This window comes from Phalacrocorax aristotelis, chromosome 1, assembly GCF_949628215.1.
Source record: "Phalacrocorax aristotelis chromosome 1, bGulAri2.1, whole genome shotgun sequence".
Lineage (NCBI taxonomy): Eukaryota > Metazoa > Chordata > Aves > Suliformes > Phalacrocoracidae > Phalacrocorax > Phalacrocorax aristotelis.
The window spans coordinates 87,626,686-87,654,538 of NC_134276.1; the positions used below are offsets into that span (position 1 = coordinate 87,626,686).

Below are 27,853 nucleotides of genomic sequence, written 5' to 3' on the forward strand. Positions count from 1 at the left end.
TATTATCTCTCCATGATGCTCCAATCCACTCAGACCTCCCTCCAGCCGGCTCCAATTCTCTTTCTCACAGCTCCCAAAGGCGTGTTATTTTTAGAGCTCAAACTCCTCCAGAGATCAATGGGAGTCTGTAAACTCAAAAATAGGTTGCTTATGGTACATTAATAATCCCCACAGTTATGTTCTTTCAGCTGCTGCAGCTTATCTACTAGCGCCTCTCTTGCCACTCCAATCAACCTTATTCTACTGAACAACACTCTGCCATTTTAAAGAAAACAGAAAAGGATGTACTTAACAGCAAATGCTTAAATGTTGTCCTGATTAAGGATGGACATAAGCACATGCTTAGGAGCTCTTTTCAATCATGGAATTAGGGTTTTTTCCCAGCCCTCAAGATTTTCTTTGTTTCACATCTAAGGCTCTGCGGGGCTGTGATTGCAGTGCCACTGCTGGCTTCTGGGATGAAAAAGACTGGGTCCATGAGTTTTCTAAGCATGGTAAAAAGCAATGGCTAATTTTATGTTAAAAATAATTTAATTTTTGTGCTATTCAACATAGGTGCAGCTTCAAAAATAAAACTAAATAAATTAATGAATTGCAAAATTTCACTTTTCTCCCCTTCAAAAATCACAGGTTTTAATGTTGCATCTCCCTTTTATGCCCTGAATATATGCCCAAACTTGTTAACAGCAAGTAGATGAAAGATTTACTCTAAAAAAGCACCAGCAATTCCAAGTGCCAGTATTTTCTGCTCTTATGCAACATATTAGCTGAAAGAAGGGGAAACATGAAATGAACCCAGATTTTGGCTGTATCTCCATGTGTGCAATAAAGTGACCACATTCAGTGCTAATATTATATACTTAAAGACTGTGCATGAATCACCTGAGGGCTAAATGAAATTTCGTCTTTATTTAAACAGTTTCCAGCCGTATATATTTAAGCCCAAGATTCTGTTGAGGCAGCCTGTTTTATAAGAAGCAACTTTACAAAGGAAAAAACAGACGTGTTCCGTTAGCACTTCATAGAAAATCAGTGACTATAGCAAGTGCACCAAGGTTCAGTAAATGCCTCCCACTCAACAAGCTTCCAAAGTGAACGACCACATGATGTTTACTCCTCACCAGAACCCATTTATAGATCTCTTACTCACCACTATCACGGTCATACACGCAACATTTCAAAAAAGGCAGCAAGAAGCCCTCTATTTGAGAACGGACGGACGGGTTACAGTTGGAGAACTGGGTCTTTTCTTTACAATACTCTTTAACCAAGCTGTGAAGCAGGATTTAAATCTTGCAAATGCTACAGATTATAATCAGGTGAAAGCATGCATTACATACTGTGGGCATTGCACATGGACAACAGATAGGGCTGCTTGGGCAAAGCTTTGCACTGATTGGGAAAAATTGGTAAAAAGGGTCAAAAAAACGCTTCTTCAAAAGGGCAAGTGGGAAATGAAGGTAATGGCTTCCTATGGAGTTAGGAGACCTAGGAAAGAGTTTTGTTCCCACAACTTTTAAATCACATCTGGGCATTCCTAGCAAATAGCACCCTGGGAATGAAAAGGGTATCTGTTTCAGTAAGGTAAGAAGGGGACAGAGTTCATGAACTTTTGTTAGTCTGGAGCAGAATTAGCCTAGAATTACAAACGCACTGATCTTCAGAGGGAAAAACCTGTGCAAAAGGTAAATCCAGGGACATGTCTACTTTGATTGCTCTACTGAATTGGGAATGTGAAATAAAGTTGGACTATCTCCTTTGACTCCCTAATTCTCATACACATCTGGCAAAAGCCTTGTCCTTCCTGAGGTGGTAACCTGAAGTGCCAAGGGATCTGCTTTAATTCATCTACCTTCACTTCCCTTTGGTGGGCACCACTTGCAAAGACCATCTTCTCCTGTGTAACTGCTTTAACATTGATATATCTGGAAGCACTGTCCACACAGGTGGCGGAAGAAGCAGCAGGAAGTCAAATGTGCTCCAGGTTAACATACTAATACCATGATGGGACATCAGATAGAGGGGTCAGGCTGCAAAGCGGAGTTCATCCTTTGACTCCCTCCTAGTGGTAGCTGGTTGACTAAATGAAAAAGCCTGCTTTAAATTAAACTACGCTTTCTTGCATGCTTTTTGCACATTATTTCAACACATTTGTTATGTTTCTCTCAGGATAATAATACCAACTTTCATATATCTAGGCATCTCTCATATATCTTTTAAAATATATCTGCTTTCATTTATATTTTCTGGGCATGGTCCTGGGCAACCTGCTCTAGACGGACCTACGTTATCAGCGGGGTTGTGCCAGATGACCTCCAGAGATCCCTTCCAACTTCAGCCATTCTGTGATTCTGTGAAATACTGGAAAGATTAAATAATTCATCCTAATTTTTGTTGCACTTTACCTACAGACGATTGAAATAAGTGGGGAAGCAGCTAAAAATACAGCTGCAGGTTGCAGATACACATACAGAGTTCCAAAACAAAAAAGGCTAGAACTTTTATTCTTTAGATATGTCTGACAAAGAATGTTAGACAAAAATGGGGTCTTTTCCACTGAAATACAAAAAACAATCTTTTTGATAATGAACTTTGCTTAGCTTCACCATGAAGAAATTACTGAAAGCCATACGCTCTCTCTTTCATACTTATGTTGCTCCTCAAATTAATTTACATCTGTCCTCAGACAGTGTGACATGGGGAACTAAGGACAGTTTTGACCCTTTCCACTGTTTGAGGTTCAGCAGTGCGCACACAAGGGAGCTGCAGTACAGTACTGTGCAACAGCATGTCTAGTCAACCACAATAGACCTTTTTATTTAAGACAAAAAAAAACCCCAGTCAAGTGAAAACATTCCTCCTGTTATACTGTTGTCAAAACTTCTTGTTACCTACACTGATACCAAGCTTTGTCAGCAAAGGAACTTGCAAAAGAGACACAATTTAGCCCAGTGGCTCTGAAGTGACAGCTGTCAAATGGAGGGCTTTCAGATCAATATGTTATGGCAGCAGATTTATCTCCTGCCAAGTAAGGAACAAATCCATGGCATTTTTGAAAGGTATAAACTGGATGCTTAGCCAACACAACACAATTAAGAAGAATGGCATTGCACTGACCTAATGGCCGCCATAACAGTTTAAGTGGTAAAAAACCAGATTAGATATCAGTACGTGTCTGAAGCTGTTTGAAGGATTTTTGGCTCAGTGCAGTAGTATTAAACTGTGCATGGTTGCTAAGTTGTTCCCGTAGTTTTCTGGAGATTGCAACTACTTGGGCACAGCAGCTGATTTATGCAAGTGGTTACCAGAGAGTTAATAAGCATGAATAAGAGAACACATGAACAAATCATACATAAGAATATTATTCATGGTGTGGTTTGTGAATGGACTCCTGGTTGAAGCCAGCTGAAGCAGCGGCTTGGCTTCTTTACATTCTATACATCGGATATTTTTTAATTTTCTAAAGGAAATGACTAAGTATTGTGTAAGCACAGAAGTCTATCAGTTCCCCAAAGGACCAATATTTCCCATTAGTTTTCATTAGATTAACCACACAACAACAGTAAAATCCAATTATTTGGATGGTTCAGCTGATCTCTCGGATAATTGTTATCCAAAAGGGAAAATTCCGTTATAAATTTTTCAGGCAAGAGCCTTGTTATTCACTTATCCAGCTGCAGGCATCTTCTCATCTTGAGAAGACAACAGTGCAGCTGGCTCACTCAGGGCATTACATCTTCAAGTTTTTCTCAGGTTAGATTTTTTTCTTCCCTCAAACTTCCTTCCCTGCCATGGACCAGAGAGCCAAACAAAGGTGGCAGCTCTCAGAGGGCCCAAGTCGTGTTCCGAAGGGCAGGGTCCTGCATCTGGGAACCTGTGGGAGTTCTACTTCTGTCTGGGGAGTTCAGGGCTCTGACTTCTAAGGAGAGGCTCTGAAACCCCTAGGAATTCTGGGCTGACCCTGGGTTCTGGTATCTCCATGCTTCCAACTGTGGATTTGCAGTAACAGGTCAGGCAGCCCTGCAAAACTTGGGTGGAGCTGGAGCCCTTACTGCTCCCAGGCTCCATGTCCAGAGTTTGGAGCTTGGGGGAAGCCACCACACACCTGGCAAGTCCCCAGTTTGCCGTCACCTCCTAGGACACTCCCAGGAGAGCTCCCAAGATTAAAGGCTGATGAAATACTTGGGAAAAATAATATGGAAATATTTCTATTTTTTCTAAATGATTTCTCCTTAGAATTTCTTTCTCTTGAGAAGCAAAACCTCTCATTTTCTTTCTCAGTCAGAATCAATCTTTTGCCAAAATTTGTTAAAGAACATGAATTCTAAATTTTTGATCTCTGAAAAGACCTAATGCCCTGAAGCCATGATACTTGACATGAGTTATACTGCCGTTCTTGTTTTCTTGGTAAGTGGAACCCAGATGTAGATTACCCAAATGCTATCGCATGCGGTTCCTAACAGTCCAAGATTTTGCAACTAGTAGCAGTTTCAAAAGTGGAAAAAACCCCTCAGATTGCAGCATTTCCAGTGGGAAAAAAAGAGTTTGTTCCCATAACAAATGTCTCTACTTCCTGACTAGTACTCATTCAAAATGTTTAGGGTTTGTAATGTGATATAAATGTTACACTCTCTAGAGCATGGAAATGCATTCTGAGCTTTTCTATCTCCTCAGTCATTTTTTTTTCTTTTGTTTGGGTATCTCTTGGCTGAGACCAGAAAGCTGCCCCATCCAATATGTGATGGGCTAATAGTTATTTAGATGAAGTAGTACCTTAATGGGCACATTTGTTTAGCTTATGGATTCACTACAGACGCTGATATAAATAGGTTGTTTATCGGGATAAAAATCAACAGTTGCTTACAGATGGGAAAGTATATCTTGAAGTATACTGTATCTGAGCAGTTCATAAATAAAATTTTGAGGACTGATTATGCATAATGCTTCAAAATGTTATTAGAAAAAACCCTATACTAACTCTGATACACTTTCTGGTTTTGATATTGCTACTGCTGCTGTGACTTTTTCCGGAGCTACTCTTAAAGTTTTCTCTCCACAGTTTGCACATCTTAAAGCACAGTGGCTGTAACATATGTTTACCTCACATTAAATCCAAGTTTTCATTTCAATTTTCTGCTGTTCATTAACATTTTCCCTCCAACTTCTCACAACCTGAAGTGTTGTACCTATAAAAATGTTTTGCAGACCCATCTTCAATTGTTTTGGGAGTGTATGAGGTCACTTGTGATTCATAATGGGAAGCAAAGATCAAGCAGTATATACTAATTGCTCAGATTAAAGTTGTTGATGAGGCACTGCAGTGGCTCCTTCTACCTCTGTTAATGAGAACTATGCTCTGGTACTTACTACCTTTGAAATTACTGCCTTGTGAAGAAGAAAAGATGTTTTTCTTCTGTGGCATTTTACTAAGTTCTGCTAGGTTCATGCAGGTGTCTGCCTATAATATTCTTTGTAATTATTAATCAATTTAGGGGAAAAATTGTTCTCTGAGTTTATGTTAAGCTATTCTCATTCACCCATACCACCTCTGATTTAGAAAGCATTTGATTCCCAGTGTAGGCATCACTCAAGGGCTTGGTTCCCTTTTCAAGGTATCACCCTGATCATATTAACAAGTAAGCCCAAATAGTCTGTTAATGAAGCCACATGTCTTAAAGACCTTAAGTAGTAAAAAATTTACGGCACTGAGATTAGAAAGGAACTTCCACGACAGTTTAGTTTTATTTCATTTTCATTCCCCATAACAGCAACTCAGATTCTCAAGAAAAAGGCTAACAGAGATGGTGAAACTTGAGGAATTACTGTTGTAAGCAAATTCATCAGTAAGGAAGCCAAGGCCTAAAGGCTGATGCTGCAAAGTGCTTATTACCTCCTTCGACGTGCTACAAACCCTACTGATTTCTCCAATGATAACCAAAATCACTTAGCAGCTTGCAGGTACAGGGTGAAAAATATCCAGTAGCAACACACCTGGGTGGTGGGGCACTGTTAAAATGAAAATATGTTGCTAGGTCCCTTTATGGACTGGTAATTGTGATGTCTACAGGACAAAGACATGTACAGAAATGGCCAGGCTAAGTATTATTAGGAATAAAATAATGGTTGATAAAATATTTGGTACAGAAAAAAAGCAGCAATAAAAATCAACCACTAAAAAAAAAGTCCAAAAAAGCTGTGACATTTTACACAATAGGACATCTTTGTTGTACTGAGAGTGATGAAGTCTCTGTAAGGAGGCATTCATTTATGCAATACGAAATGCACCTGCTGAGAGTTAATTGCATGACTGGGGTTTCTCAACCAGGATGTGTCTCTGAAAGCAAAGTTTCCAGCTAGGAGAAAATATATATGGTGGTGAGTGCTCTTGCCATGGAGACTCCCTACAGTCAGTACTTGGTAGCCCACCACAGGGATAACTGGGGAGAAACGCCTCACAGGCATCTGCAGCTAAAGTACAAGAGGAAAGAACACAACGACTGGTATTGCACTGTGTAACCTGGGTTAAACACAGCCAAAATATTATTAGCTAAATACCAGAATTCCTGGATTGTTTCAAAAGTGACTTGTGAGTGTGGGGGCAACAGCCTTTGGCTTGGATCATGAGCTAACCCACCGCAAGCACCACGGCTCCTAAAAGTCAAACCCTCTTATGTCCCACGTAGGGCAGCACAAATAGGGGGACCAAAGGCATTTTGCACTTCTCAAGACCTTGCTGCCTGCTCTCGTGGCAGTCCCGTTCACTCCTGTGGAAGCTTCACCCCACCAGCCTTGCATGTGCATTGGCCTGGCGCTCAACTCAGAGCAACCTACAGACAGCTGCAAGGGCCAACCACCACCAGGAACTGTGCCCAGCAGCCAAGGAGGACGTTTGGTGTGGCATCTCACAGCCTCCTAAGTCCTCAGTCAGTAGCTTGCACTATAAATTTTGTAACAGCCTTAATGGCCTGTGTCTGCACCAGACCCGTAGCAGCGAGGGTTTGAAGCATCTGAACAACAGGTTTTAGAAGTGCTTAGAAATGCTATTTGTTATTTGGGGTGGACAGGAAGCTGGAAATCTAACAAAACAAAGCTTCTCACAAAAAGTGCCTGATTTAGATTAAAAATTTTGATTCTTTCTCAGAAAATTGAAAATCCCAGATGTTCTGTGCTTTTCTGTGAAAATTCAGGCCACCAAGTTCTGTTTTTCTAGAAGAATAGTTGATTTGGGGAGTCTGAAAATTGGAGAAAGGTGACTTTATTGTTACTGACATTTTTATGGTAGGGTAAAGATTCTTCCAGTTGATCCCTTTCAGCAGTCTTATTGCAGCCCCTCAAGCAGTGCAATAAAAGCCTTTGTAGGACTGGGCCATCACCCTCAAAATCATTCTGTTTCATGCCATATAAACTCTAAAATGCATACCTGTGCTACATAACAAAATGATGGGCAGTGATTTTCAGGAACGTTGTTTACTACACAAAAGAGATTCGGGAGGAAGGCACTTGCCTCAGACTTCTTTTACGCTGGCGCTTCATTTGGTGCTAGCTCTCCAATCAAATATTAAAGCTTTACTCTAAATTATGTACAAAACTTTCTCACAAATCTGAATGCAACATATCACACAGCAAGATGCTGCTGCTGGAAAGATTCTCTGCTTTCACACCTGAACGTTCATGTCTCTTGTTATTGTCATGCTGGCTGCCACTTAATGCTCCTGATAAGCTGGCATTTTCTCCAGAGATGCATGCCCAATGGTAAGCAATACTGCTTGGCACCTGCTGGGTTTTCACACCTGCTGGGTTTTCACATAATACAAATAAGGTAAAAACCTTATTTGTATTTTTTAAACAAAAAATTGTAAGCAAAAGATTCTGAATTTTCACTTTGCAGGAGATGGTAGATTTGCAGGGTCAAAAGCTGCAGAAAATGAAATATCTGGCACACTCCGGATTCCTAGGTAGTCCACGCATATGTGGCCTCACTAACAGCGTTTCTAAAGTGCCATTGGTCTTTGTTACCTACTGACATTTGTGGAGTCGATGGCTTTTTCCTTTTCAAAAAAAGTCGAGGAACTGAATGATAAAAAGGACATATTTAAACAATATTATGTTGATAAATGACTCTCATAAGCATCAGTTAAGACTGAACACGTAGACTAATAGTGGTTGTTCATATTCAAAACTTAAGATTTAGGTAGCAAATTCTCTTTCCCCTATACTTAAAGTGAGGTAGGTTACTTCAGAGATGTATTGGTATGTACAAAAGATAAATCGGCATTACTGTGTTAGTTTTGTAACCACACATAACTTTGCAGATATCAGATGGTCAGGGGAAATTTGTTATAAATCATAGTTTTCAGGTAACAAAATATAAGGCAAGCTGTACAGTATGATAATTCCTCTGCACCGTCAAACACATAAACACCCACCCTTAGTTTCCCTACTGCCTGATTTTTCAGTTCCTACCAGACTTTAACATTGTCTGAATATTTTTATTTCAGTATTCTTCAAAATTCACATATCCTCCAGGATTCTGCCATTCATTTTTCATTGCAAATACTCTCCATCTCTCATGCAACTTTAATATCTGAGGGGAAAGGCCTAAGCATTAGGTGTTAACTGGTTAGACTTTCAAAAGCCATGTGTTCCAACTTGGCAAGGCAGACTTTGTCTTTCATTTGTCCCTGAAGAAAATGTGCATTTCATGCTGCTTTTAGAAAGGGCTATGTCAAAAAAAAGTTCTATAGAACAAAGTCCAATCGTGTGTGTCCTGAAAGTAATTGAATTTTGGTACTATTTCTACATACAAAATCTGGGATTAAAGCTATATAAATTTATATCATGACTCTCTATGAATTTCAAATTCCAGGGCAATGAAACTAGAAGCAAACAGCATCTTGGTGTGCTGCAAGCACAACCTTTCTTCCTTCAGTGAAGCAAAAGGGGAAAATGACAAGAGAATTATTAGGTTGGATAATTACAGGAGAAAAAGCCGAGTTTGATTGTTTTGATGTTTGAGAGTTGGCACGGGCTGAGGCTGCTGAAGTTTATTTAAAATGCAATGAGCGTTTGTACCTTAGAGTATGCCAAGAGTTAAACTGGTCCAACATTTTCTGATGGAACATTTCTCCACTGGGAAAGGTTTATGCTTTGGAAGTGCAACTTCTTATGGAAACGTCTTGCTTTCAGCAATTCTCCCGATGCAACATGGAACATTGAGCATGACTGATCTGGGCAGTTCCTTACCAGCCCCCATGCTGGCTCCCCGGCAGACTGCCAAGAGGCTGGTGCAGCTCTTTGACAGGGGCTTCCAAGGGCTGACAACTTCAGGTCTGCCAGACTTGGAAACTCTAACTCCTGCTCCACACTCCTAACGTCCAGAAGTTGCTAAAGACAGTTAGTTTCTCACATCAGTGGAGAAATATTCTATTTTTAAAACTCTAAATAGTATGGTTTAACCCCAGCTAGTCCTTCACCACTGTGGTCCAGCTGAGGGCAGGGCCCAGCTCTGCAGTATAACATAAAATTGGCATTTCCAAACTGGTTCCACAGCCTCCGCCTCATCTCAGTCTCCTGCTTCATTGATCTCCACCTTCACTCAGGTGTGTGATGCTAAACACTTTAATGCTGCCCTTCAAGATCCATTTTGACAACTCCAAGCCCTAAAGACTATACTGTATGCCCGATCTCCGCCAGACTCGAAGACTGGACCATGAGAAGTTTAAAAAAAAAAATCCAAATTAATTTTCTCTTAATTTCATTTCCTTCTTGGTGATTTGACCATGAGGGTTCACTTTTCTTTGCCACTGCAAGGGTCTTTATAAACATCCCACAATGAACGGGTCAGAAGCCGAGCCCCGTGCAGATGCTAAGCAATGCTCACACATCTAATAATGGAACACCGCCCCCCAGCCCAAAGTGGTTTCTAGTACACAGTAAGACACAATTCATGACACAATAACTTTGAGACAAAGGGATAGATAAGGAAATGGCAGCTCAGTTATACTGGGTATATAAATAGCAGACTTACAATAGGAGCTCCTTGGCTGCTGACACACAAGAATGACTATTATTTTTACGCAGTAGGCTTCCTGAGTCATCTCAGGACGGTGTTTTGAAAGAATTTAGCTGGTTAAACATGCAAAACCCCTAGGAGTTAGGCACTTAACGGGGTTTTTTTGGGATGAGGTACCTATGTGCATCTTTACAAAGCCTGAAGTATTTTAGAAGTCTGCCCTCTAGTTTCCCTTAAGAGTTACTGTCACGATGCAGTATTTACATATACGTTTTGACGGTGATTTATCTCACTGTAACAATTATTTCCCCTTGTTTTCCACCACAAAAAAACCAAAACCCCAAACCTAACCCTCCCCACCCCGCCCCCAAAACCCTACCAACGACCCACAGCGTAAAAAAACTAGATCCAGTGTTAACCATTTGGGCAGTGTTCTGTAGTAATGTAATGTAATGTAATGATAAAGGTAGAGTTGGTAAAACCACATTTCATTTGAAAACTAACGGTTTGAGAAAAAATAGCCTTTATTAATGACAAATTAATAAGTGAGCATAAGGAGAGAAATGACTGTTAGAAAAGAATCTTTCACATTTTAGCACTTCACATGGCAGAAGGAGCCTCAGGACATGCTGTTCCTTTATATTACTATTGAGAAGAGGGTGGGGAAAGTAAAAAAGCGCATTTCTGTGGCAGCCAGGGAAACCCCGAAGGGCAGCAGCCAGACTACCTGCTTCTGCTATTACAGCGATAGGGAAAAAATACAGCGGTTCAACTTGCACAATCCTTTTTGTACAGAGGGAGAGGCTGCCCTTATGCCTTTGCTGGTAAGGATGAAAGGCTCCCTGGCACTTAAACCCCTAGAAATCCTTGTCTGGCACAGTGCCTTCTCCCTCCTCCCAGGCCATGGCCCCCCAGCACCCCCCGGCAGCAGGAGGAGGGGGACCCTTCTGCAAACGCTCCTCCACTGCCGCCCGCTGCCCTCGCCACTTCAAAACTAAACTGCGATTAAACTTACACAGAGAATGGTCTTGCCTCACTTCGGAAGCTGCCTCGAGCTAAACCCTAGCGAGTGCTTTGCCAGGATCTCGGGTTTGTTTGAAAGTCTCAGCAAAGGGATGGAGCTCTGCCATCATTTCAGCTCTTTCAGGATTTTTCAGGGATTTCACTGGCACTCGGGCAGTTTGAAACTCTGCGAGGCAAAGAGCACTGCTCCGTGCTCCTCTTCAACTAAAAGAGAAGATGCACCCAGAGATCCCAGTCAACTGAAGTGATGTTCAGTGATCCTTGCTGAGGTGTGAAGGCAGGGGATGTCTCCTGGTTTCAGCTGGGAGAGAGTTCATTTTCTTCCTAGTAGCTGGTCTAGTGCTGGGGCTTGGATTTAGGATGAGAATAATGTTGATAACGCACTGATGCTTTAGTTGTTGCCAAGTAGTGCTTACACTAAGTCAGGGACTTTTCCAGCTCCCCATGCTTTGCCGGGTCCACAGGGAGCTGGGAGGGGAGGGGGCACGGCCAGGACAGCTGACCCCAACTGGCCGAAGGGATATTCCATGCCATATGACGTCATGCCCAGTATATTAACTGGGGGGAGTTGGCCCAGGGGGCTACAATTGCTGCTCAGGGGTGGGATGGGCATCAGTCAGCAGGTGGTGAGCAACTGCATTGTGCATCACTTGTTTTGTTTATTCCTTTATCATCATTATTATTATTTTCTCTTCCCCTGCTGCCCTATTAAACTGTCTTTATCTCAACCCAGAGGTTTTACTTTTTTTTTTCCCTGATTCTCTCCCCCATCCCACGGGGTGGGGGGGAGGGTGAGTGAGCAGCTGTGTGGTGCTTAGCTGCCGACTAGGGTTAAACGATGATAGGAGGTTACTTCTCCTCAGCTGCAGGGCTGGTGTGGAGCCATGTGGCTCGCCACTTTAGTATGGCTGTATTGTGGGAACAAAGATGGGGAGCGTGGGGGTGATGGGGTTGGGGCAGGCTAAATGCTGCTGCTCCTGAAGCAATACCCATCACTAAGCTCTTTCAGATTGATTTTTTTGCTTTTAATGCATTAGCAGGAAGCTCTGTGATCTTGGAGACACTGAGAAGGGGCTCCTCTCCAAGCAAGAAAATAGAAATCTCAGCCATCTCTATTTGGGCAGTGATTTCCAATTTATTCATCATTAATTCTGCCTCTTGTGCCACCTTACCCAGGCTGTGCTGCAAATAGCCCACATTTGACTCTGTGTTAGTTACAGTTTCCAAAAATGCTGCTTTCTCCTGGTCATATGGCTTCTTCTCAACAGTATTCATAATGTATGAGTGAGTGTCGTTCCATATAAATATAGTGCACATCTGATATGCCGACAGATAATATCATAGCACGACTGAACCATGATTAATCGTGGTCGTATTCATCCACCTGTTTTCTTTCAATATAATTCTGGCACGTGCAATAAAAAAAGGAAGACCTGAGGCAACGATCACATCCCTGCAAATATAGTTACAGAAGAGATGGAAGCTGGCCATGGTATTATTTTCAAAATACTCAAATCGGGACTGGGAGGTCTCTGTGCACTTTGCAAATACTTTTTCTGAAATGCTTAGCACTTCATATGAAGCAAAAATCATTGAAACAATACAGCAAATGGGAGGAAAAGGAAGGATGGTAAGAAAATGATTGCTAACTGTCCAAACCCACCATGCAGTTCTTCCCTAACCCACATTCTCTGCAGCCTCTTCTGAATATTTAACACCCTTGTCCTGGATTTCGTAGCCTCCTTGCCACAGAAAAGTGAGAGGTCTGAATTAGCTCAGAAAATTTGACAGCCATCTTGTACATAACCCACAGGGTCTCTTTAGAGATGGATAAGCATGAAGGCAAGACATCATACACAGGCAAGCTAATTTAACTTGACATGTAACTGACTGTATTAGAAAACTGTGTGCTCTGACATCTGGTCCATGCAGGATATGCTTAATTCCTCATATTATCTTGCTTCTTCAAAGCTACTGCAGGTACCGTGGTAATTGTCTCTTCCTGGGAAAGCTTATTGGCGAGCCATTTAGTATTTTATACATACAGCTACAGTACACATGAAGTTCCTTCACATCAGTAACCAGTATGTTATGCAAACATGTTGTGTTTATAGGGTTTTGTCATTTATTAGAGATTCAAGTGCAAGCCCATTTTTTTCCCCCTGGAATAAACAGATTTCTTCAAAACATAAACGAAGGCATGTTGTCTGTACAAGACTGCAGTGTTAATACTTGACTTTGCAATCTGTGACAGGCAAGCATTTAGAAATGAGGTATCAGGATTGAGTGGAAGATATATGGAAGAACTAAACTTTCCCATGACACCGTTTCACAACACAAAATTGGTATTTGACTAAACACCCTGAAAAGAAAAAAAAATGTTTTCCACACAGAAGTAGAAGGAAAAGGTGAGCGGAATCATCTGCTGTTAAAAAATTCATCCAAGACCAATTACATTTTTTTGTTTTGAATTTCCACCAACATGGTCTACAGTTTGGGTGGAAAAGTTTTCTTTTGCTCAGCTCTGCAGAGAGGTATTTCTCAGAATTTACATGCAGCAGCTCCTGTTGGAGCACTCCCGCAGCTGTATCAGTATGAGAGTCTTGGATCTGACTGCAGAAAGACACAGAGGCTGATTCACACTTAACAATGAACAATAAGCAATCTGCATATTCGAATTTGGGTTGGGATTTTGAGAAGTGCTTAAGCGATTTAGGAGTATATTTCCCACTGAGTAGCAATGGGATTGTGCTCCTTAGCACTGGTGGGGCAGAGTCCCAGCGATTGACTTGCCTAAGGTGCAAATGGGACATAGGTGTTTAACCCTCAAAACCACAGTCCAACTACACTGTAAAATCAAACTGTGCTCATGCCCATCTACACATGCATGAGTTTTGATAAACCTGCTCAGCTGAGTACCTGGGAGACATGTAACCCTGAGCAGCACCCAAAAGCTTGGTGGGTTTCCACAAGAGACCTTCCTCCTCAGCACCTACCTAACTGCATCAGGCTACGTACAAAAACACAGCAGCAGCTACCCTGGTTTCTTTTAAAGCACAGCTTGAGGAAACTGTTCCTACACAAATTAGCCTTTAGACAAGGTACACAGCAATCCACAGGCTAAGGCACATGGAAGCAGGTTTCCCTGCTGCCAGCTGAGCTCCACATTGCTAAGCTGCTGTCAGGCTCACTTGTCTACAGATTAATTTTAATTCATTTCTGCACAGCAGCCTAGCTTTAGCTCAAAGTCTAGAAAGGGTCCCCCCTGCCAAGGTAGTCTGTGGTCTCCAAGGAGGCAAGAAATGTAGGGTTTAATCCTTTTGAGGAGAAGAAGGAATCAACCTGCTTTTTTCAAGCACCCTGGCTGGGTAAGTGTGATAATTGCTGAGCCATGGCAGAAGGGAGGGGCCACCAGCAAGTTCCTTCTCCTGCATGTTTTCAACCTGTTCTTCCTGTTTTTAAAAGAAGTACTCAGGTGCGAATCTGGGGGAGACAGTTCCCACTGTAAATCCAGTGTGAGCAGAAATGGCTCCTGGCTTTACCCATGACATTGGTGAAGCCCCAGAGAAGACAATCTCGTTTTCAATTTTTTTCTATTCAACGTATCTAAACAGATCTCCACACAAGCTTCATGATGCTGCTTGCAGAAGTGGCTCAAGGTTTCTTAACAGTGTACACAGCACCATCTTCTTGAGATGGCAGAAGAGCAGGCTTCTGCAGGGAAGAAGGTTTCTGAATGGACCTGTGTGATCAGAGACACTGGGTACTACGGATGAGGCGGGTCTTCACCTCCCTTTCTTCTCTCTGCAACCTTTTACATCTCCTTACAGCCAGTTTCCTCTTGGGAGGGACAAGGACTTGTACCTGAGCCATGCTAGTGCACCCTGGCAGGGGAAGACAATGCTGGCCTTTATCCAGCCCTTGGGACACAGCAATCAGGGCAGGAGGTGGCACCATATGCTCTGGGCCATCTCTTCTCCACTCCCGTCTGCCTACCCCCAGGGCCTGGGGCACTTCAGCTTCCCTCTTTAATGGTGAAGGCAGCCAGACAGTAGGTGTTTAACAGAAGGCAGAGTCCAGGCTGTTGTATCCACTGGTGGATCATGCACGAGTATCACCTCCATGGTAAAGACTGGGAGACACAGAGCTTGTAGTGCCTCTCTGAGGTAAACGAGTACGCGGTGGTACAATGCATTGTTCTGCCATCCTCCACGGCTACAAAAATCAACTGCCTGCATTGTTCTCCCTAAAATGTACCTGATCCCTGTGCTTTTAAGAAAAACAGCCAGCCACTGGTGAGGGACATGAAGGACTGCTCCATTAGCTCAAGGCACTCTAATGCCATTGCACATGATTTTCATACCAGAGGCTTGCCTTTATGGAAGTGGCTAGATGCCAAAACTCTCACTGCAGCTGGGATCCTGAGGATGTTCCTTTGCTGAAGGATGGTCAATCTTCAGCTCAAAAATGAGGTGTTTAGCCTCACATCAGCAAAAGCTTTGCTGGGAGCCAGTCTCCAGTCATCTCTGCGGTGTCTATTAAAGTAAGTTATTGAAGGAGTTGGAGCTAATTGCTCTACTTCTCATCCTGCCTTAGGGAAACAGATTTCTTTAATTTTAACCAAACTGCAAATAACTTCACACTTGGACATCTAACCAAGTTGCTCTGTGACCCAGTAAGCTACTGCTGTCAGCTGAGTTGCATTTGGCCAGGGTCAACCTCTTATTCTCTGCACATATGAAGCAAAACATGAACACCTTCACCGAGGTTTCTACCTGTTTGTCAAAGACTGAAGCATGCACATGCTCGACAGTGACTCAGGTGTTGCCTACTAATGTGTTAAACTGCAGTAACTCGACAGCCAACACATAGCTCCTTGTTGTGGTTTAGCCGGCAACTCAGCCCCACAGAGCCGCTCGCTCACTCCCCCACCGGTGGAGAGAAGCAGAACTGATTTGCCCCAGAAGTAATTGTTCAAACACCTAATAGCAAATCTATTCCAAGATATGCAAAACTGAAGAATAAAAAGAAGAAAAGCATATGAAGAATGGAAAGGACTGCAATACTACATCATTGCCTAATTTGGTACTTTTTGAATGAAGGCCTTAAACTAAAAAAAAACCCAAAGGTACATATGAGATATGCCCATCTGGATTCACTTCACTTTCAGGAAAATGGAGGACTGAAAACTGAAAATATGCCTCGTCTTCACAGATAGAACTCTTCTTGTCTTGAGAACTAAAAGGGAGAGAGATCACACTTTTTTTCCAAAATAAAAGCTTCCATTCAGACCCTAAAGAGACAGATGAATTCAATTATTTTCTTATAAAACCATAAACCCAATGAAATTGAGAAATTCAAAAGAGAAAGATCTGAGGTACTTATTTAAATGCTATGTAGAGCAGAGGACATACTCTGTCCTGGTCTTTGACAGTCTTTGGAAAGGACACTGCACTCAAGAACAGCATGATTTGCACACACAGAAACAACTGGAGGTTTGCTTTTTCTTGTATTCTGCCTATTTCAGCTCAAATATCTGGTTTCAAGTCTTTGGATTTGTATTTTCTTCCATTTCAGTACACACTTTGTGTTGGTTTCATCTTATACATAAAGGCTGCACTTTTCAAAGCCTTCAAATAACACCATCTAGTTAGTTACTGTCATCATGTCCTTCCCTCAGAACAGCAGCAGTTTGGCTTTGGGGGAAGCTTTTTGTTCTTTGATGTTTCCTCAGTAAAAGTAATTTTGCCAGTCCTGCTCTCGCCCTGTGCGCGCCGGTATTGCTGCTACCGCCACTGTTAAACAGCACTAACACGGCAGCGGACATGGGCCTGTTAGCCTGCTTCTCCTGTGGTTCATTTGCTAGGAAGCAGGGCGAGTGCAGCTATCGCCCACTTCTTCCCTAAGTGCATTCACGGCCACAGCTATTGTGTGCTCCAAGATTACATTTCTGTACCGTGAAAGGCTCTGTAAGGCTGTGCAGAAGCAACAGCAATTTTAAGATGAGGTTCGCTCTAAGGCAACAAACAGGAACAAAGACCCAGGAGAGCTGGAAGCTGAAGGACGCGGTTTATTTTTTTATCAGCTCAATAACTGAATTATTAAATTAAAAGCAATATTACAGCAACTTTACCAAAGTGGCTGAGTAAGTTCTGAGCACCAGGTCTGAGGGCTTTATTCTGTTTTTACTGAATCCATGTCCGTCCGTGGAGCTCAGCCATTTGCAGTCAGAAACAAATGCAGCTATACTAATATAACTACTAAATGGAGGGAGAGAAGACCAGACTTTATACTTGTTCCCAAGTTCAAGTAAAGGTTAGTTCATCTGAGTTTCCTTTCAACTAGCTACAACTTGCAGGAAATCAAATGTGAAAAATAAAGTATGACCAGCACTGAGAGTAAAACCAATACACATTCCAGTGGGAAATGCTTATTTATGCTGTGTACTTAGTTCTCGTAGTGCATGGAAATACAGTGTATTTGAGACTACTGCTGCAAGTCAAAGGGGAATTAGGAGGTTAAAGCGGCAGCAGACAGGGACAGCAAAAAACAGTAACATCTGCAATGTAACATTTCCTCAGTAGCGTTGCCAACTGGGCAACAGATATTGGTACCACTGTAATGGTGAGCTGTACCTATATATGATGTTCTACCTATATATGGTGAGCTCTACCACTATATGATGTTACCTATTCTCAGAAGTAATTTGCAGCCAAGTGTGGAATAGAGGTAGCCTTGGCATTAAAAAGAGCTACGCTTTTCAAAACAAGGCACGTTAGGAGCAATTCGGTGGCTGAAGCAGGCCGATTCCTAAGTACAGAGCAGGGCTTATGACACTTACAGATGGCCTGCCCCCAGACAGGGATCACAAGGCTCATGCAGCATCAAGCCATCTCTGCAAGAGATGACAAAGTACAGTGATGCAGTAATTTATGCGGTTCTTGAGTACAAGGCTGTGAAAACATGATTAGGTAGTCTTTTATCAAATGAAACGAATAAAAACCATAAAACAAAATGATGAGGCACTAAATTTAGAAGAAAATTCATTTGATTATCACATCAGAGATGTGATATTCCAGATCATACTGTCAGCTTAATTGGCTGCAATTTATGTAGATTTGATAAAACTATCTGAGCTCTTAATAACGTAGGAAGTTGCACTTCATGTATTCAAAAGCAGTTAACTTTTTTACTCTGCTGTAGGCACTTAAAAACCTTCCTGCTGAACACGTTTTGAACTGTGTAAGTTTAGAGACACTGGAATTACTTTTTATTTTGGGCTCCTGATGACGACTGTCATTACAGCGTCTGGGTGCACCAGGAATACCTAATGCTGGCGGGACAGTTCCCAGGTACAGAGAAACAGCATCACTCTCATCTCACTCATTACTCTTTAATAGTCGTCAGTACTACCTCTTACGCACTCTCCAAACAGTTTCTAATGCCCACAATTCCCTGGTGACAATTAGTTCTGCATGGGTTTATACGCATGTACCTCGGGGTAAGCACCATTTAAGTCACAGGACCTTCTCTAAAAAGCAGGATCTGTTCACACAGCAAATAGCTCAAGGTTTAGGGATTCCTGATATCCTGTTCCGAGATTTCCAAGAGGAATACATTCCAGTGGTATTTATTGTTTAATGCTGCAGTTCATTCATACTACTTCTTAATACATATGGCAGAGAGAAGCAAGAAAAAGCCTGCGGGCTGTATCCCATCTTCACACTTCACCGATCCCTCGACACTCGATATCTACCGGAGGCCTCCTGTCTTTCTGAGCTTCGTTTGAGGAAAGTCACCCCAGAAATTGCATCCAGCTCAGGGAATTTACTAAAAAATTTAGTTCTTACAAAAATCTGTCATGAACAGCACTGAAGGGAACATAGGAGTTTCTATACAAAAGAGTCTGACAATAAAAGTTCAGGGCCAAGTAATCAACAGAGTTGTCACAGGAAAGCAGTTATTAAATAGCAGTGTTTTAATTTTTTTTTTTTAAAGGAGAATTTTCAGCTTTCAAACAAAAAAGTTGGAACTTTCTCCAAGAAACTGATATTTCTCACTCGAGAATGGAACAGAGATTTGTGGGACCACATTGCCATCACGGGAAGTATTTTTTTACTTTAAGAGCATTAACGTTTCAAAATGAGAGGCTCATTGAAGAATTTTGTTCTGTCTGTGTGTAGAGGCCTATTCATCTCTAGGAGGCTGCAAACTCTCTTGAACGTTGTGAAGGTAGAAGAGTGAATAACACGCTCATGTTCCAAAAATTAGTAGGGAGTTCTTTGAGTTATTACTTTGTGCTTGTCTCTTCCAGAAATAAAAATGCTCTGCTTGAAGACACAGCTTGAAAATAAAAGGGGGTTTTTGGCATATTTTATGTTTGGAAAAAATACAAGTATCCATTCTTGTTTGCTTTGGAGCAAAATGTTTTCTAATCTTTCAGTGTTTGTTTTGAAGTTATCAGGCAGTTTTCAAAATCACAAAACACAATCTTTTCCAAACTAGTTTATGTAGAAGCATGCGTTGTTCATAAGAATGTGCCCTTTTCTTTACTCAGTAAAAATCAACCTCCTAATGTGTACTTTCAAGCTTTCTTAGGCATCTAGAAAGCAGAGTCTCTCTGGTATGCTTTCCTCCTCACTTCCACCATCCAACAAGAGAATGAGAAGGAAACCTCGCCTTGACTTGCAAAGGCCTGAGGAATGACACTCTGGGCGCTTACCACAGCATTTCATCGGTGGTAGAGAAGAGACTCAGTTCACATCAGACAGCTGACAATGAACTATATTTTTACTTCTGAACACAGAAACTCTGGGAAACAAAACACGAATAACTTTTTTTGCTCGAGGAAATAACATGATTCCAAAGTTCCTCTGATATTAAATTATGTCCTGGGGATTCCAGTTTTCTCTTTGAAAAGAAATTTCTAGCTCTTCTGTTGTAAAGTCTGAAAGCATGACATAAGTAGGCTCAAAAAACCTGTAAGGCAAACCAAAAGAACCTTAAACATGCTGTTAAAAAATCTTAAAACCCCCCGACTACCTGGTTTCTTAGGACAATTTTACAAACAGAAGTGACAGGGCAAAATTGGTGGCTGGCCATGAAATCCCCACGTGCTGCTAATCTGGGAACTCTGAACCAAAGCAGGAGAGTAGGAAACCAAGGATAGAAAACTACAAGAACTACTTTGAATTAACACAGGCCAAACAATGAGTGGGTCTGGGGATGGCCCATCACTGGGCACCACTGAAAGGAGCCTGGCTCTGTCCTCTTTGCACCCTCCCTTCAGGTATTTATATACATTGATGAGATCCCCCACAAGCCTCCTCTGACTTTGGCAGAAGGGTCCTGCAGAAATTCTTGCAGCACATATTCCTCCTTCACCGCGTTGTTCCCACTCCAGCGAAGCAGATCAGAGCTCCTGACCTACCTTGGCATCCTCTGGATGCAGGATTCCCTTCTTTCACACAAGGGCTGGCTGCCTGGGCTTAATCAAATGAACACATTTTCTTAAAACTGTGAGGCTGTTTCAAGAGCTCATAGCACATCAGAGTTCCTCTACTAGCAAGGCACAGGATGTGTTTGCTGGACAAAATGGCAATAACTTTGCTTGTTACTGTACAGCAGTTTAACCATATCCCTCTGGTCCAAGTGAGCACAGGCATGAGACACAATAATTGAACAGCGTGTCAGAGCAGTGACACTGGGAGAGGCAGATGGCTACTGTTAACTGAGATGCAGTTTAAGAGCAGGATATAGCATGAAACTGCAATTAAAATCCACAGTACTCAGTGGACAAAGTTATAATGTATTTTTAGCCCAGGGTAATTAACATTTTTTGTAAATAATTAAAAGCTACACCAAGCAACGTCTTATTAAGTATGGATATAGGAGCTCTAGTCCCTAAGGGACTTCTCTGGCTTTTTTTTTTCCCCCTTGTCTCTCTTTCTTCCCCAAGTGATGCCAATCTCAGAGGCTGCTCTGTTGACAAGATTCCTCATTGTTTGCAAGGCACATTCCCAGTATGTAACAGAAGAGGTAATACTGCAAGTAATATAAAGTCTAAGCTCCTGGGAAGCTTATCCCAGCGGTTGAATCTTCTGCCCTCAAAATACAACTCTCTTGCTTCTGTAACCTGTCAACAGAACTACCATTCAGCTTCTGCAATTAAACCACCCTCCCTAGTAGATTTCCAAGTAAAGACAACAGGCAATCTACAAGTGCCAGTTGCATGGTTTCTCACACCTGAACAAGATAGGTACCCCATCAGGAACAGCCCAGGCATGGCTCAGCATCCTTGTCTGAGCAAATTCTGAGTAGAACTGTGATGGGGATCCTGACAAGCCCTGTCTCCAAAAATGGCCAGGACACAGTGCCAGGAGTGCTGCCTGTATGTCCACGACAGACTTCTTTTGTAACTTCAAGGCAGTAAATTTCTCTTTTTGCCTTTTGAGAAGTTCCTTCGGTAAGTATGGATGCCTCTTTCAAGAGGAACAGACTGGACCACTGTATCTGAAGGTTTTGGTCCTTTAAAACCGAAGTCCAGCATTCAGACCCCATGACCCTTCACAGCACATTGTAAAAAGTCTTGTTACACAACCCCCACACTTCAGGACACAAAATGTGATGGGGTACAGAATGAGGAAAGAACCCAAACGTGAGCTGCGGCAGTAACAGGCTGTGATTAACATACACGCTCAGGTGAAATGTCAGTTTGTGCTCAGTCCTGTCTTCAGGTACAGCCACCATGCTAGTTATCACATGAGATACCACAACAACCAAGGTTAAACCTCAGCCATAGCAGGTTCCATTTGTCACAAGTTGAATGCTTCCTACCATTACTTATTCCATAGGACATATATTTAGCTGATTAGTGTGTGCTACTTTGTTACTATTTTATTTTGCATACGTTTCACTGTTGTGCAGTAGAAACGTGCACGCACGAAGGGAGCAGCAAAAATAAAAATGTAGATGGAAAAAAGGAAAAGGAACCACAACTCATTTTGTATATTAAAACTAGCTGCATTAAACTACAGGAATATCTTAACTAATAAGCGCTTTATGACGTTCATCGAATCCAGCTTCATGACATCTCACTAATTATATCCCTCCCACAAACTCTTAGACTCACAACTATGATCTTAGCAAGTCTATTCATGTTTCCTAATCTGGTGAAAGAGCAAGACCAAAAATATTTAACAAAAGTTACTCTAAAGTGCAAACTATGTAGGAATGGTTTGTAAATAATGAACCAACCTACTGTTTTTCATGTTCCTTATTTTTGCTGATGCTGTTGCACTCTGTAAAACCACGCAAGATTTTCTTGCATGGATCAAATTTAAAACAAAATTGATCATGTTTTCTTGCAATTTACTGAAACTATGAGATGAAAAATGACAGTAGGAGGAAGTGTTAGAAATAATTGTTGTAGTTGTAAAACCTTTGGTATTTTTGACATATTTATGTATATTTTTGATGCTTTTGTGTTATCATGTTATAGAATCACAGCACAATGGAAATTATCCAGAGAATTTTGAGTTATCCTACCACTTTCAGTGGGTATTTCCTACAGAGTACCACAAGAAATATAAAAATTCTAACAAAGAGAAATCCCTCGACAGTGAATATATGAAGAGTTTATTGTACTGATGTGAGAGAGAATTCATTTCCAAACTGTGAAAACCAAAGAACACCCTCATTTATCAGTATGCACTCTGCACAAGCGTTTCTCTTGACCAGTCAGTTTACCATTCTTTAGAGAGCATCACATCCAAAGGATGATCAGGAACCCCTTCTTTGAGATAAAGCAAAGTATCAGGCAGATATAAGTGTGGATTTCTTGCAAATAAAGATAATATTTACTGGCTTGGTGTGGTCAGTCATAAAACAAATCACTGACTATATCATGTTTTATACAGTCCTGCAGGTCATGCCTAAAACAACAGAACTGATGAATGACGTCTATAAGGGACAATCCTTAGATTTAGTACCATTCAAGGCTGCTGGATGTGGCAAGTGACTGATTTACATCTCAATTTTATGTAGAATTTATGTACATGCTTAGTTCTGCCCTGCAACCAAAACAAAACTCCTAGTCTCCAGTGTGTATGATGCCTGCAACTCTTATGGAAACTAGGTTTTCAGATATGATCTGTGACTGTACTATCCAAATATCTAGAAATCTGTGCCTCTGTCAGAACCTGATAACCAATACAATGTCAAAAGAAAGATGGAGACAGAAATTACTTCACAATGACATCACAGCCTTCAAGATGCCCTTCACTTTGCTGACCTTTCTGTAGAAATTTTTTCTTTAGAGTGAATCACTGTGCACACCCTAAATGTTTCTCTCAGGCTTTCAGTAAGCTCATAACCTAGTGGTGTTCCCCAGGGGTCTGTGCTGGGTCCAGCCCTGTTCAACATACTCATCAATGACCTGGATGAAGGGACAGAGGGTACCCTCAGCAAGTTCGCTGATGACACCAAGCTGGGAGGAGTGGCTGATACACCAGCAGGCTGTGCTGCCATCCAGTGAGAGCTGGGCAGGCTGGAGAGCTGGGCCGAGGGGAACCTCATGAAATTCAGCAAGAACAAGTGTAAGGTCCTGCACCTGGGGAGGAACAACCCCAGGCACCAGTACAGGCTGGGGGCTGAACTACTGGAAAGCAGCTCCGCTGAGAAGGACCTGGGAGTGCTGGTGGGCAGCTGGCTGACCCTGAGCCAGCACTGTGCCCTTGTGGCCAAGAAGGCCAATGGTCTCCTGGGCTGCATTAAAAGTAGTGTGGCCAGCAGATTGAGAGAGGTTATCCTCCCCCTTTACTCTGCCCTAGTGAGACCACATTTGGAGTACTGTGTCCAGTTTTGGGCCCCCCCAGTTCAAGAAAGATAGGGAACTGCCTGAGCAAGTCCAGTGGAGAGATCAGGGGACTTGAGCTTCTCCCTTATGAGGACAGGCTGAGAGACTTGGGTTTGTTCAGCCTGGAGAAGAGAAGACTGAGTGGGATTTCATCAATACCTATAGATATCTAAAGGGTGGGTGTCAGGACGATGGGACTAGGCTCTTTTCAATAGTGCCCAACGACAGGACAAGGGGCGATGGGCACAAACTGAAACACAGGAAGTTCCACCTAAACATGAGAAAAAACTCCTTTCCTGTGAGGGTGCCAGAGCAGGGGCACAGGCTGCCCAGGGAGGCTGTGGAGTCTCCTTCCCTGGAGACATTGAAAACCCACCTGGATGCGTTCCTGTGCTCCCTGCTCTGGGTGTGCCTGCTCAAGCAGGGGGGTTGGACAAGATGATCTCCAGAGGTCCTTTTCAAACCCTACCATTCTGTGATTCAGTGATTATTAAAAAAGTCTTTTAAATGTTGCAAATAGCAATCATCTCAGAAAAAAAATATGGAGTTAAGTTTATGTCTGAATAGCTCTTACAGAGGAAAACCTTTTTAAAGCCTCACATTAAAAATTCATATTTCTCTGGGCACTGCTTTAGTGGATGACTACAATGTTACATTTTACAAAATGCTAATTTTCCTTTTCCCAAGTTTTCTGAAGAGAAAGATTCCATTGTTTTTTAAAAATAACAGGAACATTATGACACAACAGGGTAAAAGCAAGAAAAAACTAAACACTTTTTCCTTCAAAATGGCATATTTATGCTGTACATAAAAATAAGTTAATGCTGCAGTGTTTATAGGGGCAATTCACTCAGATTAGATGCCATTTCTTTCAAGATTCCTGGTCCAAAGTGCTTCTGCATTCCAAGAAGTCTTTTGCACTGCTTTCTGTTTTCTTCTGTTCTTCATTTATGTTTTGGTGCAGTAAATTCCAGATGACGTTCCCCTATTCAGCTTAGCTCCTCTGCCTCTCTTCATGATAAAAAGGACTTCTGTCAATAGGCACAACTGGCAATTCAGATGACTACTATGCGACACAACAATCTTTTTCTGACTGTAGCCAGGGTTTTTTTGAATTGAAACTTCTCGGTACAGCTGAATTTTCACTGTGACTGCCTAATACATCGTTACTGACTCAGGCTTTTCAAACAAAATCAGAGGATAATGTCATGGACAGAAATGATCATTACTTTCTTTAAGTTTTAGAATATAGAACAACAGACACTTATGGGCCTTGTTTGAAATCAGACAGAAATAATTCTGAAATCTGCGTTGAAGTGCTGAATATTTCCTTTTAAATAAAATCACCACAGAATAATAGAATAGTTTGGGTTGGAAGGCACCTTTAAAGATCATCTAGTCCAAACCCCCTGCAATGAGCAGGGACATCTTCAACTACATCAGGTTGCTCAGAGCCCCATCCAACCTCACCTTGAATGCTTCCAGGGATGGGGCATCTGCCACCTCTCTGGGCAACCTGTGCCAGTGTTTCGCCACCCTCATTGTAAAAAAATTCTTCCTTCTATCTAGTCTAAATCTACCCTCTTTTAGTTTAAAACCATTACCCTTTCTCCGGTAGCAACAGGCCCTGCTAAAATGTTTGCCCCCGTCTTTCTTATAAGCCACCTTTAAGGACTGAAAGGCCGCAATAAGGTCTCCCCGCAGCCTCCTCTTCTCTACACTCAACAACACCAACTCTCTCAGCCTGTCCTTGTAGGAGAGGTGCTCCAGCCCTCGGATCCTGTGCTGAGGGCTCCAGAGCTGGATGCAGCACTCCAGGTGGGGTCTCACCAGAGCGGAGTAGAGGGGCAGAACCACCTCCCTCGACCTGCTGGCCATGCTGCTTTTGATGCAGCCCAGGATACGGTTGGCCTTCTGGGCTGCAAGCGCACATTGTTGGCTCATGTCCAGCCTTTCATCTACCGGTACCCCCAAGTCCTTCTTCTCCACAGGGCTGCTCTCAATCCCTTCATCCCCCAGCCTGTATTGATATGGGGGGTTGCCCTGACCCAGGTGCAGGACCTTGCACTTGGCCTTGTTGAACTTCATGAGGTTCCCATGGGCCCACTTCCTGAGCTTGTCCAGGTCCCTCTGGATGGCACCCTGTCCCTCAGGTGCATCAACCTCACCGCTCAGCTTGGTGTCATCTGCAGATTTGCTGAGGGTGCACTCAATCTCACTGTCTATGTCACTGATGAAGATATTAAACAGTACTGGTCCCAGTACGGACCCCTGGCGGACACCACTTGTCACTTATCTCTGTCCGGACGTTGCTCAAAATAAGATGAAGTATGAGCTGTGTTGCTAATCATAGACCACTGGCTCAACCCATAGGTGTCTGTTGCTGTCTGCAGTGCCTGAGGGTCCCTGCCTGGTCTGCTGCTGCCACTCCAGAGGAGCACAGATCTTCCCAAGGTCCTGTATCATATTCCTGAGCCACACAGAGATATATAGCAAGTCCAGTGCCACAAGTGGCACTGGGTACTTTTTGTCATCAAATTCACGGATCCATTAGTGTGTCAGTTCTAATTACAGAAATAAAATAATATCAAATATGTAATATTCCAAAGGAGATTTTTAAAAATACTGACCTTCTTGTCCATCACTGCAATAAATTTGTTTGCATTGCAATACATTTATTTGTAGCTAGTGTTTACAAACACAAGTCCTATATTCTGTAAAACTTGTGCTTGCAAAGCAAGAAGCTGTTATTTTCAAGCGGGTTTCAATATTCCTAATAGCTGAATACACTTTTTGTTAGGCTGGTTGATGGGTGCCATATGTCATCAGATATAGTCTCCTACATGTTCCATGTTTGAAATAACAAAGAATTCAAAAGATTATGAGCTTTTCTCCTTTGGAATATGGGGTGTGATTCTGGGCCCTATGAAATAATTGGAAAGCCATCTTCTGACACAAAGAGGTTTCTGGATCAGCCTGCTTCTCCTAGCACCATGCAAAGAACCTCTCTTTTACTCACCGGCTTGTTCCAGCTACTGTTCAGCTCTGGGGACAAATTTCAGCTCACTTTTTATGTTCTGAATCTCTGACAAGTTGACAGCAGGACCTGGAAGTTTCTTAGCTCCTGGGAGATGTTTCTTGTCTTTCTCCTCCTCTGTCGAAGCAGGAACACTCTGCACAAAAGGATACCAGTGACCTTACTGCCACAACAGCAATCTCTCGAGCATGAGCATTGGTCAGTTATTTGAGAAACAGGAAATGATGTTTTTATGCTAAATGCAATCCTAATGAAAATTGGGTGGGGTCAGGAAGAGATATGTTGTTGTGTTTGTTGTTGTCTAAAATGTCTAAAACCATTCAGGGAAAAAAAAATACAAAACCAAAAAACCAAAACCAAACAACCCTGAAGGTGCCCAGTGCAGAGGAATGTGGATCTTTTGGTAAATGTGTAAGAATTTATACTGTCAGACAATCAGTGGAAAATTAACTGAGTGGAGCATTAAAGACAACTCCCAGCTCCTTCATGTTTTAGGGAAAAAAGTGAAAGAACCATTTTTACCATCTATTTTCTTTCACAGTCCCACAGTTGTTGGCAAACTGGGGAGGGAGACCATCATGCACTTCTGCAGCTCTGGAGAAGAGCTATGATAGTAGCTTATGGACCCCAAAAGCTTCATCCAAGCTCAGTTCAAGTTGATGTTTAATTTTTCTTAACCTCAGTTGTAATACCAGAAGGGTTTTTGTCATTTTATGTTTGAATTATGGTAGTGCCTGACAGCTATTTTGCTGACTCTGTAAAAATTCAGGCTAAATAACAGCACTTACACAGTAGTGAGCTTCTCAGCTAATTTCCCAGTGGACCACAGTATTTCAGTTCTTGGTACTTCTTTGGCTGTAATATTGCTCCTAGGTGAGGTGGAGCATGTATTTTAGACAATTTCTATTCTAGAATGATAAATGTT

The 27,853-nt window shown here is 42.1% G+C and overlaps 1 protein-coding gene across 9 annotated transcripts in view; it reads right to left on the reverse strand.

Moving 5' to 3' along the window:
- SMPX (small muscle protein X-linked) overlaps window positions 1–27,853 on the reverse strand; it is a 45,363-nt gene that overhangs the window by 5,368 nt on the left and 12,142 nt on the right. For 3 of the 9 annotated variants that reach the window (XR_012661141.1, XR_012661142.1, XR_012661139.1), the window contains exons 4-6: window positions 26,911–27,064; window positions 20,466–20,522; window positions 19,804–20,014 (exon numbers count right to left, since the gene is read on the reverse strand). Coding sequence is in view for 5 of the 9 variants with exons in the window: in XM_075096911.1 (XP_074953012.1) it covers window positions 26,924–27,064 (141 nt within the window). In the remaining 4 variants the exon portion in view is untranslated. Of the gene's footprint in view, window positions 1–19,803; window positions 20,015–20,465; window positions 20,523–26,910; window positions 27,065–27,853 lie in introns of those variants that run through there. The other 6 variants (XM_075096896.1, XM_075096858.1, XM_075096888.1 and 3 more) reach the window with 3 other exon arrangements.